The sequence below is a fragment of the Pleurodeles waltl genome, chromosome 6, assembly GCF_031143425.1.
Source record: "Pleurodeles waltl isolate 20211129_DDA chromosome 6, aPleWal1.hap1.20221129, whole genome shotgun sequence".
In the NCBI taxonomy this organism is placed as follows: Eukaryota; Metazoa; Chordata; class Amphibia; order Caudata; family Salamandridae; genus Pleurodeles; species Pleurodeles waltl.
Window position 1 is genome coordinate 635,125,554 of NC_090445.1, and position 16,360 is coordinate 635,141,913.

At 47.0% G+C, this 16,360-nt stretch overlaps 1 protein-coding gene across 1 annotated transcript in view; it reads right to left on the reverse strand.

Moving 5' to 3' along the window:
- Positions 1 to 16,360, reverse strand: part of LOC138301648 (SRSF protein kinase 2-like) — a 728,951-nt gene that overhangs the window by 316,384 nt on the left and 396,207 nt on the right. The window contains exon 5 of the mRNA XM_069242163.1: positions 1,052 to 1,158. Within this exon, the coding sequence (XP_069098264.1) occupies positions 1,052 to 1,158 (107 nt within the window). The remainder of the gene's footprint in view (positions 1 to 1,051; positions 1,159 to 16,360) is intronic.

The window sequence follows — 16,360 nt, forward strand, 5'->3', positions numbered from 1 at the left end:
GCCTTGCTCGGCTTTTTAAGGATGAGGACATAGCAAACTACTGACCACCTATGCTGCATATAGATTGAATAACATGTTTCCTGGGGCCTGCATGCAGCAGGTAATTATAATTCTTATGGCTATTAATGAAGAACCTATCAAAGAGACAAGGTGTTAACAAAACATTGTTAAGGTATGGTAAGTATTCACCCACCATATTCCCCCCAAAAAAGTAGGCGAAAAGAAGAAACCAAGCATTTCCTGTCAAAATCTCCACTGACATATTGTTGAAGTCCAGTAAGAAACAGTGAAAACGGCACATGGACATGTGTACTGTATGTGCTAACATAAAAATACACAACAGACAACACTAAGGGGCATATTTACAAGAAAGTGGCGCATGGGTCCCGATGCGCTACTTTTCTTGTGTCGACCCTGCCCCCACCTAATGACACCATGGTTGTGCTGTATTATTATATGGCGCACCATAGTGGTCGTTGGAAAAATAGTGTCAACAATTTAGACACTAACTATTGTGGGACTTTGCTGCACTTATGTCAAAAATTCTGAGGCTAGTGCAAAAAAACACAGGGTTGCCCATTGATTAAAACGGGTGCATAATTTTAACACCTGCTCTAAGCAGGCATTAAAAATGACGAAAAAAATGGTGCAGTGAAATGTTTTTAAGTTCAATGTTTCATTTTTCGAGCCTTCCAACGTCAGAACAACCCCCTTGCCAAGCATAATGTTGTGCAAGGGGTTGCAAAGTGGCGCAATGCAAACATTGTGTCACTTTGTAATTACGAAGCAGAAGTAAAACCATCATAGCGCTGCCTAAGGGTAAAAAAATGACACTATGGCGCCACAAGGTGACGCTAGGGGCTTGTAAATGTGCCCCTAAGTGTTTCAGATCATGTAATTAAGGCTGCGTCACCCTCTGAGACCAAAGCGGCCAGTAAATTAGATAAGAAATACAACATTCTGTTGAACCTCACAGCGACAAGAAATACTTCACTTTGCAGAGTGCAGAATTATAAAAGATCACTTTGAATCGCTTACAAACTCACTGTACCTGTTTAATAATGGTCTTAACACAAGGTACTGGCAAACCATTGTGGTTCGATTTAACAATCCACTTGAGAAGATGGGACCCTTGGAAATCAAACACCATGCAGATATCTGAAACAGGTTAAAGGCAAACATGACCAACAGTGGAAGACTGTGTGAGGCATAGTACTAAAGGAGCAGAGTGGCTACTTGTTGCTTTTGTGTCCATGAATTATCTGGTTCCATGTCGTTTTATTCATCTAATGTGACACAAAGGTGATTCACATTTCATTGCACTGTAATGTGTACAGGTAGAATCTACTAAGATTGATAGCTAAGCGTGTGCTGTGGCGAAATCATAACTACTGTCTCGATTGTCAAAAGATAATGTACAAAACCGTTCTTTTCTCTGTTAACTTAATGCTCGTGGGAATTCTTTCTACTCTGCTAAACTGAAAATATGCTGCATTTTCAAAAAACATATATTTTTTCTACCGTCACTTATCTGTGCCATCTGGGCACATACTTTAGTGAATGTGGTTTTGTCTAATTGACCCTTTCTGATAACACATTAATGGGAGGAGGCGGTCTATAAAGTCTTTGGCAAACTACACCGTAAATGCATGTTTTATAAAGGTGCGAATTCGGTCACAGACGTATTGGCTTAAATGCCTTGTTCCAAAATGCTAATGTATGTATCAAGCAAAGGAATACTACACCTGTGTCGTTGTTTGCCTTCAGCTTTCTTGGTAAACAAAACAAACAGACCCTTTTTTCAACTTGTGTGCAAATCCCTGTCGGGTGCAAATTAGGTTTGGAGGCAAACTCCACTTTACTGCCAAAATCGATATTAAAAATGGTATGCAAATTAAGCACCTCACAAGAAGTTGCTGACTCAAGCTTCCCCAGATAAATATTAGAACAAGTGCATACAAGGAACATACTATTAGAATTTTCACACTTTGGAGCTTAGAAAACGAGTAATTTACGTGTTACCCACTCCGAGGCCCGGCACTTCGAATGGTGCAATGACGTGGACAGGGCTGAATATCACATCATGCAAAAAGACAAATTTAGAGCGTGGGATAGCATATCAAGGGCCATATTTATACATTTTGACGCAAAACTGCGCTAACGCAGTTTTGCGACAAAAAAATTAGCGCCGGCTAACGCCATTCTGAAGCGCCATGCGGGCGCCGTATTTATTCAATGACGTTAGCCGGCGTTAGCCGCCGGCGCTGTCTGGTGTGCGTTAAAAAAAACGACGTACACCAGGCAGCGCCGGCGTAGGGGGAAAATGGCGTATGGGCGTCCACAAATGGTGCAAGTCAGGCTGAGGCAAAAAAATCGCCACAACCCGATTTGCGCCATTTTTTTACGACGCCCATCCCCCATTGAAATGACTCCTGTCTTAGCAAAGACAGGAGTCATGCCCCCTTGCCCAATGGCCATGCCCAGGGGACTTCTGTCCCCTGGGCATGGTCATTGGGCATAGTGGCATGTAGGGGGGCACTAATCAGGCCCCCCCAATGCCACAATTTTTTTTTTTTTTTAAATACTTACCTGGACTTACCTTAATGTCCCTGGGGTGGGTCCCTCCATCCTTGGGTGTCCTCCTGGGGTGGGCAAGGGTGGCAGGGGGTGTCCCTGGGGGCAAGGGAGGGCACCTCTGGGCTCATTCTGACCCCACAGGTCCCTTAACGCCTGCCCTGACCCAGGCGCTAAAATCCGGCGCTAATGCGGGTTTTTAAGACCCGCCCACTCTCGGGCGTCATTTTTGCCCGGGAGTATAAATACGACGCATATGCATCGGAGTCATTTTTTAAGACGGGAACGCCTACCTTGCATATCATTAACGCAAGGAAGGTGTTCACGCAAAAAAATGACGCTAACTCCATGAACTTTGGCGCTAGACGCGTCTAGCGCCAAAGTATAAATATGGAGTTAGTTTTGCGTCGAATTTGCGTCGAAAAAAACGACGCAAATTCGGCGCAAACGGAGTATAAATATGCTCCCAAATTTGCACTGTATTTGGAATGAGCCACGTTGTCTCATTATGTCAAAGGCATATTCCTAAATACATGCGTGTAAATTATAATATTTTCACATTTTCCGCAAAACAATTACGTTTTGGAAAGCCCAAAAAATCCAATGCCAGAAGACTGCAGGACACATACGCATAGAAGATAAACTTAAAGCCGGGTAAAAGGACCTGGAGATAGTGTGAAATAGACATGTATCGTACCTGCATTCGCTAGCAAGATTATAATCTCATCTATGTCAGGAAGCATATGCCAAGTGGTAAATTGAAACCCAGCCCGACTCTAGTTAATTATTAAAGGAAAGACTGCAGCGTGAAAACTGTAAGGAATGAAATAGTATAGCGAAAGCAAAGTGGACATGCATGCAGGGCTATAAGTGGGCCGGATCCCTTCGGGTGTCAGATCCGGTAGTTATTAAAGACGGATATTGAAATCGGTTCCTATTATAGGTCCCTATGTTCATGTCCTTAACTGTATTGGTAAATACACTGACAGAGTGCTAAACAATGAATTAAAAAACATTAGCATAATCCTTGTCAGCAATTTAGTTCCTGGTTATATTCCACAGTTTACTTAATCTTGCATTCCCTAAGAGTGTTAGCAATTGAGAAAAATGCTGGGAACACAATGGGAGTGTTTGACACTCTTCCTCCTCCCCACACACCTCTTAGGAGATCCATTGGACCTCATCAGCGGCACAATTAGACAGCTGATCTGTGTGTGTGGGGGGAATGCTATTTCTTCAGTCAGTGGGGTGGGACAAGAATTTCAAGCACTGTAGGCATAGATATCTTGAAAGACAGTGTGAGTGCAAAACTGCACTTTGAACATATTAGACAAACACAATCTTATTATGAGTGACAGACTGGAGTCCGTATTTATCCCTAGATTCCTCACATAGGCTCAGTTGGTGGTAGCCAGCCTACCTGCTGAGGCCATATTGTTGATGGGCAATGTTTGATCAATTTACTGCATATGAAAGTGAGCTACTTACCTCGAACTGCAGTTTTCCAGTATTGGTATCATTCATAGATTCACATCCATGAATCAGTCTACATCTTCAAAGTGGGAGTCCCACGGTACCATAGAAAGCAGTAGTCAAAAATGTATATAGACGTTAATGCTACAAGACATTCACTTTAATAGCTTATTAATATCATTTAAAAAGACCCAAAGTCCAGCCAGTCAGGCGACAGCACCGTACAGACCCCCCACCCACCACACAGGCTCCAATCTCTCAGATTTTCCAGCACAAGTGAAAGGTATACTCAATAGAAGAGGAGATTCTATTGGGAAGAGGGTGGGTCGCATGTGAATCTATGAAAGACATCAATACTGGAGAACTGCAGGTACAGGAAGAACTGCAGTTAGAGGTAAGTAATTCATCTTCAGTAAAAAGTAGTCAGCAACAATAGTATGATAACATAGCGGATGGTGGGAAAGATAATTACAAAAGGCTCAACTTATTGACTCAGATGTTGTAACACCTGTTATTCCATAGCCGCACCAGTTTTGTCATAGGCATTTAGGCAATAATGCAGCATGAAGGTGTGCCTGTTGGACCATGTTACTGCTCGAAAAATGTGTTGAATGGGCAAACCAGCAAAAAGAGCTTTGGAGGTGGAGAGAGCTCTGGTGGACTCTGCCCTGACATTGTTGGTCAATGGATTTCCTGCTTGCCTGTGACAAAATTGGATAGGGAATGTAATCCATCTGGCTAGGCTCTGCTCACAAAATGGAAACCCCTCCCTTAGATCTCCATAGGCCACAAATAACCAATCCACTTTTAAGATTTGATAAGTCCTGTGCAAGTAGAATTTGAGACATCTTTTGACGTCTAAAGTATGTAAAGACTTATCTGCCGCTGTTAGAGGATTTGGAAAGAATGTGTTTATTTCTATAGGTTCATTCAGATGGAAATCCAGAGAGACTCTGGGTATACATTTTGGATTATTCCTAATTAGTACACTGTCTGACTTCAACTTGAGGAACGGTTCTTCTATCGTGAATACTTGAATGTCACGGACTCTCTTAACCAACGTGAGAGCTATGAAAGATGCTGTTTTCCAAGTGAGATATCTCAATTGTGAATGGGCTCAAACATGGCTTTCATGAGCTGCGCAAGCACAACATTAAGGTGCCACGAAGGAGGGGGTATATTCACTAGTGGAAACATCCTGAAGGCCTTTGAGGAATTGCTTTATGACTCTACTAGACCATAATCAAGGTGTGTTATTTGATTGTCCGAATCTGAAAATTGCTGCCAGATGAACTCTGGATTCAAAACACCAGAGACAGAAGCTTTTCCATTTAAGTTTGTATGTTTTGTTAGTGGTCTCTGCCCCGGCCTTTGCTAGTATTTCCCTACAGTCTGAAGAATTATCTAGCATGGCAAACTCATTGAACTCAGGAGCCAGGCCAACAAGTGTAGTGATGTCCGATTGGGATGATGGATCTGGCCTTTGTTCACCGTCAGCAACATTGGTATTGGTTTCAGCTGAATGTGGGGTTTCTCTGAAATGAATAGAAGTTCTACAAACCTGCATTGTCTGGTGCACCTGGGACCAATAAGGGGAACTCAGCAAGGTTCTCTCTTCAGTTTCCTAAGGAACTTTGGAATCAATGGGATCAGGGGAAAAGCATACTCATACATCCCTCACCATCTCATCAAAAACACATTGCCCCTCGATCCCTCCTGTGGGTGCCAACTTGCAAAGAAATTGCATTTTCAGTACTCTCTTGTCGCAAACAGGTCTAAGTTTGACTTGCCCCAATGAAGGAAGAGGTTGTCTAGAGTTTTTTGGATGAGCTCCCATTCATGGCAGGTGGCATTGGTCCTGCTTAATGAGTCCACATGGACAATAAATATTCCTGGCACATGTTCTGCTCTGAGCGTTCTTTGGTGTTTTGAGAGCCTAGTTCCAGATTTACTGCACTTGTTGAGATAGCTGTGGTGAGTGTGTGCCTCCCTGCTTGTTTATATAATGAATGCTGGTGGTATTGTCTGTGAGAATCAGCACAGATGACCATGCTATCTTGGGGAGGAAAGAGTTTAGCGCCAAGCCAATGGCTTTAATTTCCAGCAAGTTTATGTGCATCATCCCTCCAAGGGAATTTGAACAAAGAAGTGATAGGCCTTTAGATAGGTTTGATTTCCTCTCCCACCAAAACTTGGCATAGATCATGGCTGGAGTAATTAGAATGACGTCAAACAGCCCGTGTGTTTGAAACCATTGTTTCTCTACCTTCTCTTGTAGCGGTCACATGTGCAGGTAACAATTTGGAATGAGGGGGATGCAAGAGGAAAGCATTCTGAGGAGTGATTTGGACAGAAAGTGACCTTTTTGTGCTTTTTTCGGAGCAAGCTGTTGAAATATTGTTTGCCTGTCTTGTGAGGAGAAAGTGTTGTTTTGAACTGTATCCAGAAACGCTCAGGTTAAAGTTGTTGTGGGGGTTAGATGCGATTTTCGGTTGTTGACCATGAGATCTAGTCTGTTGATTAATGGTAGACAAACTGTTGTGTCCTTCGGTGCTTGTTGATACATGCATGCCTTTATCAACCAGTTTAACACATAAGGAAATATCTGCACTCCTCCCCTTCTAGATAGGTTGCCACTGGAGCTAACTTCTTGGTAAAAATGTGTGGGTGCTGATCTCAGTTCGAATGGTTGCACCCTGAGCTGGTAGTGGGTGCCAGTTTTCTTGAATCATAAAAATTTGCAGTGCTTTGGGTGGATTAGACATGGAAGTGGATTAGACATGGAAGTATGCATCCCGGAGATCCAAGGCCGTCATATGAACCCCTTGGTTGAGAAGGAGCAGTAAATCCCGAGGAGTAACCATGCAAAAGGAGTGTTTCTTTAAGAATTAGTTGAGTTTCCGAAAATTTAAAATGGGGCACCCATCTCCTGACCTTTTCTGGATAAGGAAAAAGCAAGAGTAGAAACCGATTCCCTTCGGAGTTTTTGGACTCACTTCTATTGCGCCTTTCTTTAGCATGTCTGATATTTGCATCAGACGTTGTTTCACGTTGTGAGATGGCACTCCTTTTGGTGGAACATTTGATAGAGTTTTGATAAGCTTTAGGGTGTGCCCCGTAGCAATGACATTGAGCACCCATTTGTAGGACTTTACAGAGGACCATTTGGAGCTAATTTGAAATAAAAAACCCTATTTGAGTTGCCGATTTGCGGGGGCAGCTGGCACCATGTAGAGGTCACTGCTGTCTGGCAGTGTCTCTGCTTCGGGAAGATAGATTTCCCCTGGTTGTATGTTTGTACGCTGCTGAAGGCAGCTGCCTGTATTGTTGTTGTTGGGAGTACTATGAACAATACTAACTCTGAAAAGGCTGGTACTGCTGCCTGCAGGATTGGTATTCTCCTTTAAGGAAGAAGGAACCTCTGCCCCTGCCTCCCCGAAATGGTTGATTCCTGAATTGTAGGGGTCCCAGGGACTTGACTGTATCGGTGTCAGTCTTGATGGACTGAAGCGCATCATCCAAATGTTTTCCAAACAGTGATTCGCCATCGTGGTTTGAATTTCTGGATGGAAAAACATGGCTTTCAGCCACCTCTGTCTTCTGAGGGCAGCTGCACCTACCAGTTGTCTGAATCCCATTGAAGATTCATCAATGGCGTAATTTATCATTTCTGCTCATATCCTTTCCTCTTCTTGAAGAATTTTTTGTGCTTCAAGTTTTGTTTCCTCTGGCAAAAGATCAGTATATGTGGTGATATCTGACCAAATTTACTGGTCGTAATGGCCTAGATTTCCCAGGGAGTTTGGTGCTCTCACAGTCGTGGCTGCAATGGAAGAGAACCACTTCCCTATATTGGCCAGTCAACCACCATCACTTTCCGATGCAGTGGAAATGGAGCAGACAGATCTTCAGAGAGCTGCTTATGATATAACTGAATCTGGTTTAGGTTGTCCAATCAAACATGTCAGAGAATCGTCAGGCACTTTATATTTGTTGTCCAGCCTATGGAGGACTGTTGAAACTGTTGCTGGATTTTTCATGATCTTGAGACCGCCCTCCCAAATAAAATCCACAACTCGGATAGCCCGAATAGATCTCTTCTTAGGGTCTTTCAAATGATAAAAGAAACATTCTGATTGTTTGGTAAGTATCAGAAGTTCAAATCTTTTGGCTGCCCTTTCCATAGGAGTATGGAAGCCATCAATGTCTTCCGGTGGGGAATCCACTGATGGTGGAGCTGGAGGGGATGGTGTTTGGGTGAGGTAGTCATCCCATTCTTTAGGAGCTAAGGCAATGAGCAATATGTATGAAAACAGTGGCTTGCGAATCGCAAATAGCGATTTTTAAGAAATCGCTATTTCCGAGTCGCAATTGGCCATGTAACAATATTACGATTCGGAAATAGTGATTTCTTAAAAATCGCTATTTGTGATTTGCGAGGCCCATTTACCGAATCGCAATTTGCATTTTCCCAAATTGCGTTTTTTTTGCGATTCAGTAAAAATCGTAAATTGCGAGAAAGCACACCTGGAGGAGCCTGATGACATCACCAGCAGAAAATGAGGCAGTTTCAGGTGTCACACCCAAACCAGCATCCTGAGAGAGAGCAGCCCAGCCACACAGAGCAGCATTCAGAAGGAGCCAGCACACCTGAGCAAGGATGGACACCCCAGGCCAAGCACAGGAGAAAGGAGAAAGAAAGCGCAAGCTAAAATTCAGCGAGCAGGAGCTTGAGGGGCTGACTGAGGAGGTGGTCAGGAGCCAAGACCGCCTTTTTGTAAAAAGCTCACTCCAGGTGCCTGAGAGTGAGAAGAGGAGACTATGGGCGGACATACAGTCAAAAATCTGTGCAATTGGAGTGGCACAGCACTCCATTGAAGAGATCAAGAAGAGGTGGTATGACCTGCGGTCCCGTGCGAAGGAAAGGGTGGCATGAAGTCTTGCGGAGGCCAGGGGCACAGGAGGCGGTCCACCCACAGAAGCACCATCCACACCATTGGAGGACCTAGTCAAGTCCACACTCCTCCCTGAAGCTGTGACTGGGGTCACAGAGATCGACACCTCCGGCACACCAAGTACCAGCCAAGGTAAGTGCAATATTGATTTGTAACTCCATATGTGTATGCACAAAAGCCCCTTTGGAATTAGCAAGTAATGTTACAGTGTGAGAAGTAGTCCAGTCCACATCTTAGAAGCAGCACAACAATGTATTATGGGAGTGGCAGTCCACAACCCAGAACTGAAAGTAGCACATACAATGTATTTAAGTAGAGTGACACCCAGAGGAACACAACACAGTGTAGAGAAGTACCGGTACCTTTATTACCATTGTCTGACCGTAAATGTAACATACATAACTGACATGCTGCATATTGTTGTTGCAGGTGGGCCAGGCCCAGCAGCCACAGCATCAGCACGGGTAGGCGAGACAGACACCCATCTGGCCTCCGATTCAAACACAAGTGGGTCCCTCAACATTGCGACTGTCCGACCCAGGCCCGGGGCACTGCCAGAGCTCAGCAACGACTCAGATGAGCAGCAGGAAGGGCCAATTACCCCATCAGCAACAGGCAGGCGCAGCCAGATGCAGGAGGTCAGGTGTCATCAGACCACAGCACCAGGCAGGATGGCGACAGATTCCGGGGCACAGCAGCATGAGGCAGGTGAGGGTCCCTCCTTCTTTGGTGGGCTGGAAGCTGCTATGTTGCAGCAGCAGCGCCTACAAAAGAAGAGGATTAGAAAAGAACTTGCGCAAACATAACCGCAACATGGTGGACCTGCATCGCCAACTTGACTCCCTCAATAACAACATTGTACAGCTGCGTGAGGGACAAGTGCAGGCATCACAGGACACCAGGGACTTCACAAGTGCTGTCCGTGACCTCTGCCAGGAGCTGCGCCATGAGAGGGTGAGCCAGCGCAGACAGGAGCGCAGATTTCGGAACATGTTTGGCAGCTTCTGTTGTTCGTCTAACACGGTGGCAAATTCAACAGCACTGATTGCCAGTCGTGCAGTGGCTGCGCAAGTGGAGGCAGTACACAGCAGCAAGGACGTTGTGAATGGACTTGTGCAGATCACCAATATGATCAAACACATTATGGGACCAAGGTCAGCCACTCCGAGTGAGCTTGCACTGGGGGACACTGAAGACAGTTCCAGCCTCAGCAGTGTTGCTGTACCAGCATCGGACACCAGACGGCGCAGTGCCAGGCACAGCACTGCCACTGAGGGTGACAATAGAGGTGCCAGTGATGTAACTGGGCACCTGAGTGGTGTGCTTGGGTGCAAAAAATGACTCTAGCTGCCAGTGGACTTCTGTTTACACTATGAAGTAATAGTGCATTACTCTGGTCCTTCATTGTTTTGAGTTTCTCACATAACCTTTTTTTGTTATTACTCACACGAACATTACCTGACTTAAGGTAATACATTTATTTCACTACAGGTATAGTTGTCAGAGGATTTGTGTCATTTATACTCGCATCTGAAATGGTTGTGTTTTATGTCGGCACGCCTTTGCCTTCCCTCTGCTGCACTGGTCCTGTCTGCTGGATGTAGGGGGGGGTATGGGATCATCATCCTCATCAGATTCAGTATCACATATTTCTACAGGTATGCCCCTGGTGGTAGCTATATTGTGCAAGATTGCACAAGTAGCCACTATTCTACATGTCATCTCTGGGCTGTATTGTAGTGCCCCTCCACTTTTGTGGAGGCACCGAAAGCGATTCTTCAGCAGTCCAAATGTGCGCTCCACCACATTGCGGGTTGCCCTGTGTGCTGCATTGTATCTCCGTTCAGCTGGTGTTGCAGGATTGAGGTAGGGGGTCATCATGTAGGTGCGCACTGCGTAAGCACTGTCTCCTGGAAGGGACAGATGGTATGATGAGTAACTGAGCCATCTGACATCGGCACGCCATCAATGCGCCAGTGTACAGAGGGACAATACCTAGTAGATGTCCTTCACCAAACTCCCCAGCTAGCAGATGTGTGTGAATCCCGCTGTGGCGAAAGATGTACGAATCATGTGTGCTCCCTGGGTACCTGGCCACGAGATCAGTAATGATGTAGGAGGCATTGCATATCACCTGTATATTCATTGAATGTTGGTATTTCCTGTTTCGGTACACATACTCTGTGGCTGATGGTAGACAGATTGCCACATGTGTCCCATCTATGGCACCTAGGACATGGGGGAACTGTGCTATCTGATAACAATTAATTTTTGTCTTCTGTAATACCTGTGGGGTGTGGGGGAATCTGATGTACTGTTGTAGTTTGCTCAGCATGGCGTTGATAAATGCATTGAAAAATCTGGAGAGGGTACTCTGTGAGACCCCTCCAGCTGCTGCTATGACCCCTTGATAGCTCCCTGAGGCAAGTAGGTGGAAGGAGCATAATACCTGCACATGGGTGGGTATGCTGTGAGTCCTTAGTGTTCTGCGCTGCAGTATGGATTGTAGCTCAGCTATCAGATCAAGTATCATGGCTGAGTTCAACCTTTACCTCTCATATATTTCCTCCTCTGTCAGGTTAAAAAGTGTCATGCGCACTCTGAAAATGCGCTCCTGTCTCCTCCTCCCTCTCCTCAAACCTGCTAAGATTCTCATCCTCCTCACCATGACGTAGAGTGCAGTCATTTTTTAAAAGAGTCTGAGGCATTCTGGACCTCTTTATATAGGTTGCACCTGGTTACCACATGGTTTCAGTTCATGGTATTTTGCATGTGCAAAATGCCATTCTGCGAAAAATCGCAATTTGTGATTTTTTGATGCATCTCTTTGCGACTTGGATTTTGCGAGTCGCAATTTGCGCCTCGCAATTTCCTACTGGAAATACCGAATCACAAATTGCAACTCGCAAAACCGGGTCGCAACGCCAAAAATGGCAATTTTTGTGATTTTTTATTTTTGGTCTGCGAATGCCATTCATGCATCGCAGACCACTTTTTTGCACTCGCAAATGGCCGAATTTTGTGATTCGCACCATTTGCGAGTGCTAAAAAGTTTCATACATCTGGCCCATAGTCTCTAATTTCCCCTTCCTCCCTGTCTTCATCTCTGGAAAGTGTGTTGTCAACTGGAGGATCAGCTAATGTAGCAACCTGTGTTGGTAGTGGAGTTGTATGTGCGCTAAAAAGTTACAATGAATGTAAAATCGGTGTGGGGCTTGAGGCTATGATATTAGTTTTGGTGGATGTGGTAGAGGAGCCATGGCCGCCGGGTCCGGGAACCTGCAATAATAGTCTTAGAGCATGTTTTGTAAATTGTTCACTAGAGACACTGGCATTTGCATTGAGGGTTCTTGCTGCTCCTGTGGGCTGGAGTATTCTTCCTGGTATTGTTCAGACTGTTCCCCAGCAGTATAGATGCGTTCCTCATAATAATGCTCCTCATCGTCCTCATGGCACATCACATGAAGGTTGGCTGGACTATGAGCCACTCCAAAGAGGCATTCCTCTACCGAGTCATGATCGTCTAAGATATTTGTCGGTGGGAAGGGCAAAATCTTACTCAGTGAAGTGTGAGCTGGAAGGATTCTCTCTGCTGGTGAGTTATCCTTTACAGGGATTAAGGACAATAGTATGAATTATGGGGGTCATTCTGACCCTGGCGGTAAAAGTCAGAAGACCGCCATAACACCGCCGCGGCCGCGGTAACCCGCCAGGGTCATTCTGACCCACAACTGCCAAACCACCAAAAACCCGACCTCCACTAAAGGCTGCCACATCAGCGGTCAGCGATAAACTGGAGATGACCAAACCTCCACCGTCACGCCAACAGAAATACGCCCATGCCATTACGACCCACGAATCCACGCGGCGGTCTTTCAACCGCGGTATCCCATTGGCGGTACACACCGCTGCGGTCAAAATACACACACATATACAAAACACTGCCACATTGGACAATTACAAATACACACACCTGATACACATACAAACACCACTCCCACACAATCAATACGATATAAAACACACACCCACATCACCCACAAACCCCCACAAATCGAAATTCAGAGACAAGGCGCAATACACAGAGAGAGAGCACAGGGAACGCAAACCACAACACACACAGGAACCCAACATCATCCCCCACACTACATCTACGCACAAAACACCACACACCATTACACTCATCACCACAAACACCACCCCACACCTCATCCACACCACCCCATGGCACCCCAAAGACACCCCAGGTTCTCGGACCAAGAACTCAGGGTCATGGTGGAGGAAATAATTAGGGTAGAGCCCCAGCTCTTCGGCACACAGGTGCAGCACACCACAATAGCCAGGAAGGCGGAGCTATGGCAAAGGATCGTCGACAGGGTCAACGCTGTGGGACAGCATCCCAGAAATCGGGAAGATATCCGAAAGCGCTGGAACGACCTACGGGGGAAGGTGCGGACGATGGTGTCAAGACACAACATCGCTGTGCAGAAGACTGGCGGCGGACCCCCACCCACTCCACCCAAATTCACAGCATGGGAGCAAGAGGTCTTGAACATCCTGCATCCTGAGGGCCTCGCTGGAGTAGGCGGAGGAATGGACTCTGGTAAGTCTAATCTCAACTACTTCACCCCCCCCCAACCACCAGCATGCCAACCCACACCCCCACCCTCACCCCCAACCCCCCAGCACATATCCTCCCAGCTAATGTCTCACCAGCACAACCCACCCAAACCAACACCAACCCCTGAATGCCAACACAAACCATGGACACCCATCACCTAAGCATGACCACTGCACATACCCATCCCCCCCCCCCAAACCACCCTCACAACTCCTCCCACAAGGGAATGCCAGCACTGGGGGACAAGGGCACCCACAAATCGCACGCCATGGCACACACACAGAAGCAATAACCATACTCTTTTACCCCTGCAGGGCCCGAACGCCAACACACCGGCCCGGAGGGTCCAGAAATGTCCATCCCACCACCAGAACAGGCCCCCAGTGATGACAGCAGCTCTGTCGACCTAGAACCTGATGACCAGCCCGGACCATCGGGGACCTCTAGACAGTCGGTTCCCCTCAGGCAGCCACAGGCCACAGCAGACCTACCCCCCTCTGGAAACCCCAGCACAGCACCCACCCAGCGGGCCCATGCCTCTGTCTCCAAGACAGGTCAAGCAGCGGTGTGTCTACCACTACAGGGCACCCAGGGCAACCCACCACCCCAACAACAACAGGGACCTGGGGGCAGTGGTAGTGGGCACACCGTCCAGGGGACAGAGGCCCAGGAACAAAGGGGAACTGGGAGGGCTGCTGTGCGACAGAGGGAGGACAGGCCTAGGGAACCCACTGTCCAAGAGGCCCTCACCACCATCATGGGAGCGTACCACCACTCCCAAGAGACGATGGCGACGGTCCTGGCCAGGTTCCAGGAGATCCAGGCCATGCAGGAGGGCCAGTACATGGGGTTCCGGGAAGAACTGCGCAGCATCAGTTCCGCAATGGGTACAATCGTGGTGGCACTCAACCAGATTGTCACCACATTGCGGGACCATGTGGCCCCCCAAAGGGCCCCTGCCACTAGCATGGAGGAAGAACAGCCCACCACCTCCGCCGGCGCTAGTGGTCAGGAGGCCCCGACACAACAGCAACGGGCCACCCGGACCCCACCCCCTGCAGAACAAGAACCACCCGCAAGAAAGGCCTGAGATCTAGGAAGAAGACAGAGTAGGATGTCAAGACCCCCGCCATGCACGGATCCCCCCGGATGTCATCTCACTGTCCCACTTGTTCACCCTGTCCAACCTTGAACTGCCCCTGCTCCACCTTCCACAGGCATATGGACAATGCACCTGTGCGAACGAGAGTCTGGACTCTGCCATGGACATGCCTCCACCATCACCCATCACCCTTTTTGAACTATACACCAATTTTTGCACTTCAATAAATACAATTATTGCACAAAAACCATCTGGAGTCTGCTATTTATTTTTTAAACCAAATGTATTCGATATACCCAACCAAAAATGTCCAATTACATTGTGATGACAACATACCAGTGTCACACAGCGGTAGTCCATGGGGAAATAAACCAGAGGGCACTCCGTGGGGACCAGATCACTGAAATAGGAAGGCAAATTCACAACTAAGTTACCATACATTGGGGTGAAAGGTCAGACAGTAGAGAGCCAGTACAGTTACAGATATAATAAAATGCAGGAGTAGATTCTTACCTGTGTGTTACTGGAAATACTGCAGTATCATTCTGTCCCTGTTGTCTGTGTCGTCCTCTTCGTCTTCCTCCTCTTCACTCTCCGCAGGCTCCACAGCGGCCACAACACCACCATCTGGACCATCCTCCTGCAGGAAAGGCACCTGGCGTCGTAAAGCCAGGTTGTGAAGCATGCAGCAGGCCACGATGATATGACACACCTTTTTTGGTGAGTACATTAGGGATCCACCTGTCATATGCAGGCACCTAAACCTGGCCTTCAGGAGGCCGAAGGTCCGCTCGATCACCCTCCTAGTACGCCCATGGGCCTCATTGTACCGTTCCTCTGCCCTTGTCCTGGGATTCCTCACTGGGGTCAATAGCCAAGGCAGGTTGGGGTAACCTGAGTCACCAATTAGCCACACACGCTGTCTCTGTAGCTGTTCCATCACATACGGGATGCTGCTATTTCGCATGACGTACGCGTCATGCACTGACCCTGGGAACTTGGCATTTAAATGGGAGATGTACTGGTCAGCCAAACAGACCACCTGGACATTCATCGAATGATAACTTTTTCGGTTCCTGTACACCTGCTCATTGTCTTTTGGGGGGACCAAAGCCACATGGGTACCATCAATGGCACCAATGATATTGGGAATGTGTCCAAGGGCATAGAAATCACCCTTCACTGTAGGCAAGTCACCCACCTCAGGGAAAATGATGTAGCTCCGCATGTATTTCATCAGGGCAGACAACACTCTGGACAATACCCTTGAAAACATAGGCTGAGACATCCCAGATGAAATGGCCACTGTAGTTTGAAATGATTCACTAGCCAAAAAATGGAGTACTGACAGCACCTGCACTAGAGGTGGAATCCCTGTGGGTTGGCAGATGGGTGACATCAGGTCTGGCTCCAGCTGGGCACACAGTTCCTGTATAGTGGCACTGTTGAGACTGTAGGTGAGTATGACATGTCGTTCTTCCATTGTCGACAGGTCCACCAGCGGTCTGTACACGGGAACATCTCCTCGCAAGTCCCAGCGGACGGTGCCTAGGAAGGACAACATGGAGCACAGAGTCAAGCAACCCACAGATAAGTTCCCACAGCCTGCACAGTACACAAATCTCTCTGAATTGA